Source organism: Ipomoea nil, unplaced genomic scaffold, assembly GCF_001879475.1.
Source record: "Ipomoea nil cultivar Tokyo-kokei standard unplaced genomic scaffold, Asagao_1.1 scaffold0579, whole genome shotgun sequence".
In the NCBI taxonomy this organism is placed as follows: domain Eukaryota; kingdom Viridiplantae; phylum Streptophyta; class Magnoliopsida; order Solanales; family Convolvulaceae; genus Ipomoea; species Ipomoea nil.
In genome coordinates, this window is record NW_017617007.1 from 247,501 (window position 1) to 251,530 (window position 4,030).

At 47.1% G+C, this 4,030-nt stretch overlaps 1 protein-coding gene across 1 annotated transcript in view; it reads left to right on the forward strand.

Annotated features, from left to right (window-relative positions):
- The window catches only part of LOC109174248, a 4,026-nt gene extending 209 nt beyond the window's left edge, over positions 1-3,817 (forward strand). Inside the window, exon 1 of the mRNA XM_019323493.1 lies at positions 1-3,817. This exon is cut by the window's left edge and continues 209 nt beyond it. Within this exon, the coding sequence (XP_019179038.1) occupies positions 1-3,817 (3,817 nt within the window).
- The last annotated feature ends 213 nt before the right edge of the window (positions 3,818-4,030 follow it).

The window sequence follows — 4,030 nt, forward strand, 5'->3', positions numbered from 1 at the left end:
GTTCTGGAGAGATGCGAATGTTGCAAGCCTATTAAGCTACTCCATTAATCACATTGACATGGAGGTAACGATTCCAGGGACATCGGCATGGAGATTTACGTGCTTCTATGGCGAACCGGATAGATCACAGCGCCAAGTTACGTGGGACCTCTTACGCCGGCTGAAAGATCAATCTGCGCTCCCATGGTTAGTAGCGGGAGATTTTAACGATATAGCGTGCTTGTCGGAAAAAAGAGGTGTTCACTCGCATCCTGCAACACTGATTGAAGGTTTTAACGACGTCCTCGGAAACTGTCAACTTCATGACTTGGGTATGATGGGAGGGAATTTTACATGGGTGAAAGGCCGGGGAACGAACGCATGGGTGGAGGAACGACTGGGCAGGGCCGTAGCAACTACAGACTGGTTGGAGTTATATGACCACGCTCAGGTACATAATATTTATATGCGATCGTCGGATCACTGTGCAATTGCCGTAGACGTTGAGACGCGCCCGGTGCGTGCGGCGTTACGAGCATTTAAGTTCGAATCGGCGTGGTTACTGGAGGAGGGGTGTGCGAAAGTTGTTGATGAAGCCTGGCGGATGTCTATTGGGCAGGATTTTCAGGAGAGGCTGGCGGTTTGTGGTGCAAGGATATGGAAATGGGGAGGGGAACATTATCGGCATTTTGGCGCACGAATTAGAACTCTGCGACGCACATTGTCCAGACTCAAGGAGGATCGTACGTCTGATGGGGTAGAGGAATTCAGAGCAGCCGAGGTAGAGCTGGATGCTCTCAGCCAGGCAGAGGAGCTATATTGGAAACAGAGATCGAAACAACTCTGGTTAACACAAGGGGACGCAAATACGAAGTACTTCCATAAAGCAGCTACAATTCGACACAGACGAAACACTCTCACCCGTATCAAAAACCAGACTGGCGATTGGGTGGAGGGCTCGGATCTGCATGCGGAGATATTAAGGTATTATGATACAATTTTCTGTTCCGAGCATAGCACATCGGCTATTTTTGCTAGTGTCAGTCAAACTGTGACGGCCGAGATGAATGCTTGTCTGTTACAACCATTCACTATAATTGATGTAAAGGCCGCTTTATTTGATATGGCCCCTGAGAAAGCGCCGGGTCCAGATGGACTCTCACCGGCTTTCTTTCAACATTTTTGGCCGGTTATAGGCCATGATCTAGCTGTCTTTGTTATTGGTTGTGTCGAGAATAAGGACTTCCCACGGGGACTTAACGAGTCCAATATTGTCTTAATCCCCAAGAAGAAGATCCCGGAGAGGGTCGCGGATTTGCGGCCAATCGCGCTCTGTAACGTGGTTTACAAAGTGCTGGCTAAGATGTTAGCCAACAGATTGAAGAGTTGTTTGGGTCAAGTAGTGTCACAATCGCAGAGTGCGTTTGTTCCCGAGAGACTCCTCACAGACAATATTATAGTGGCTAGTGAAATTGGTCATTATCTTCGTAGGAAAACTAGGGGAGTCATGGGGTGGGCGGCGCTGAAGCTAGACATGGCTAAAGCGTACGACCGCATGGAGTGGTCTTTTTTGGAAGGGATGTTGGGGGCGTTGGGGTTTGATAGGGGCTGGTCTGACTTAATTATGCTGTGTGTTCAAACTGTGAATTATGCTGTGTTGGTCAACGGGGAGGTAGTGGGCCAGGTGTGTCCGTCTTGGGGGATTTGCCAGGGGGACCCGTTGTCACCCTACTTATTTATTCTATGTGCAGAGGGTCTATCAATTCTTCTACAACAGGCGAAGGCTCGTGGGGAGATTCATGGTGTGAGAGTGGCCCGGGGAGCCCCGGCCATTCCTCATTTATTCTTTGCTGACGACAGCTTGCTGTTTTTCAGGGCAACCCAACAGGAAGCTTTACGAATTAAAGGCTGTCTTGACTTGTACTGTTTGGCCTCGGGACAACTGATTAATTATGAAAAGTCAGTCGCAGTTTTCAGTCTAAACATGACACCACAAGTACGAGATGAGGTTAGTGAGTGTTTGGGGGTCCATGTAGCACATGACCTGGGACGATACTTGGGGCTTCCGTCTGTGCTCGGCCGAAATAAAACAGCGATCTTCAAATACATTGAGGAGAATATACGGACCCGTATGGGGTTATGGACGCATAAATTCTTGTCCCGGGCAGGTAAAGAGGTTCTTCTCAAAAGTATCGCGCAAGCTCTACCTATTTTTACAATGTCATCCTTCTTACTTCCCCTACGTGTTTGTGACACTCTAGAGAAGCTGTTTAATCGGTTCTGGTGGGGAGGGGGTGGTACGGGCAGTCGCGGTATTCATTGGCTAAGCTGGTCGCGGATGTGTGAACCAAAGTCAGAGGGTGGGCTTGGCTTCAAGAGACTTCATGAATTTAACTTGGCATTACTGGCCAAGCAGGGCTGGCGATTGTTGATTCATCCAACTTCTTTGGTCAGCCGTTTGCTCAAAGCTAAGTACTACCCCACATCGGATTTTATGGGAGCACATTTGGGCAACAATCCGAGCTTTATCTGGCGAAGCATCATGGCTGGTCAGCAAGTGTTGCGATTAGGCCTTGCAAGACGCATTGGTGATGGTATGGACACAACAATCTGGGGTTGGAATTGGTTGGCAGATTCGACGAATACTCCTCTACACACCCCGAGTACCGAGTACTTGCAGGAGGCTAGAGTTGGAGGCTTAATGGATAATCAAGGGCGGTGGGACCGTGAGGTTATCCGTGATCTGTTTGTAGCGGAGGATGTCCATCGCATACTGGCTACTCCTGTTAACATTCTGCATAAAGATGTCTGGAGGTGGGTGGGAGACAGCAAAGGAAGGTACACAGTTCGGCTTGGTTATCAACTCCTTACAAACAGTACGATGCAGCACGATGCTTATGGAGATTTTCGGGCGTGGAAAAAGTTGTGGGCTTTGCCTATTCCTCCTACCGTGAAGAATTTTCTGTGGCGGTGCGCTAGAGATATATTACCAGTTCGGGAGAATCTGCGACGTAAGAGAGTATGGATAGGGGGTGGGTGTCCTATGTGCAATCATGAAGCGGAGACAGCTCAACATTTGTTCTGTGAGTGTGTATTCGCGAGCACCGTTTGGGAAGCTGTTGATGTGCTGCAAGGGAGACAACTTCTGTCATTCATGGATCATACCATTGGCAACTCACCCACGCTCACGGCTGTTAAATTGGCTGCAGTGTTCTGGACCATCTGGAAGTGCCGGAACGATGTAGTGTGGAACGCGAAAGTTGTATCCACATTGGAGGCTATTAATCGGGCGAGGCAGTCTCAAGTGATCTGGGCGTCCGCCTATTCGAAGGCTCCGAGAGCAACTAGGGTCGCTGAGAATGCTGGGGTCTGGGTTCCGCCAGCCGACGGCACTCTCAAGTGCAACATTGATGCGGCTATTTTCGCAGAGGGGGCGAGCTTTGGCGCTGTTATCCGAGATCACACCGGTGGCTTTGTTGCGGCGAAAAGTGGATGGCTCGGGGGAGTTAATGACCCGTTTCTAGCTGAGGTTATTGCAGCCAAAGAAGCCTTAACTTGGCTTAAAGATCAAGATCGTGCAAACTACGTGTTGGAATCTGATTGTTTAAATTTTTGCAATGCTTTTAATTCCAGTAATGTTGATTTTTCTTATGTAGGGTTAATTATTAAGCAATGTTTGTCGATTGCTAATGATATGGGGACTGTTAAAGTGGTCCATATCAAGAGAACAGTGAATCGTGTGGCTCATGAGCTTGCTCGGGCAACCGTTTCTGAATCTGTCTCGGGAGTGTGGGAGTCTATCCCGCCGGCTTGTATCGTTCATTTATTCAGTCATTAATGAAGTTTTGTGCTTTTGTTTCAATAACAATAATAACAATAACAATAATAACAATAATAATAATAATAATAATAATAATAATAATAATAATAATAATAATAATAATAATAATAATAATAGTTTTTGTACAAGGGCATTTATGTCTTTTAAACATATATTCCTTTAGCGAACTAAACAACAAAATACAATTCCTATTCTATTCCCTATGGAATA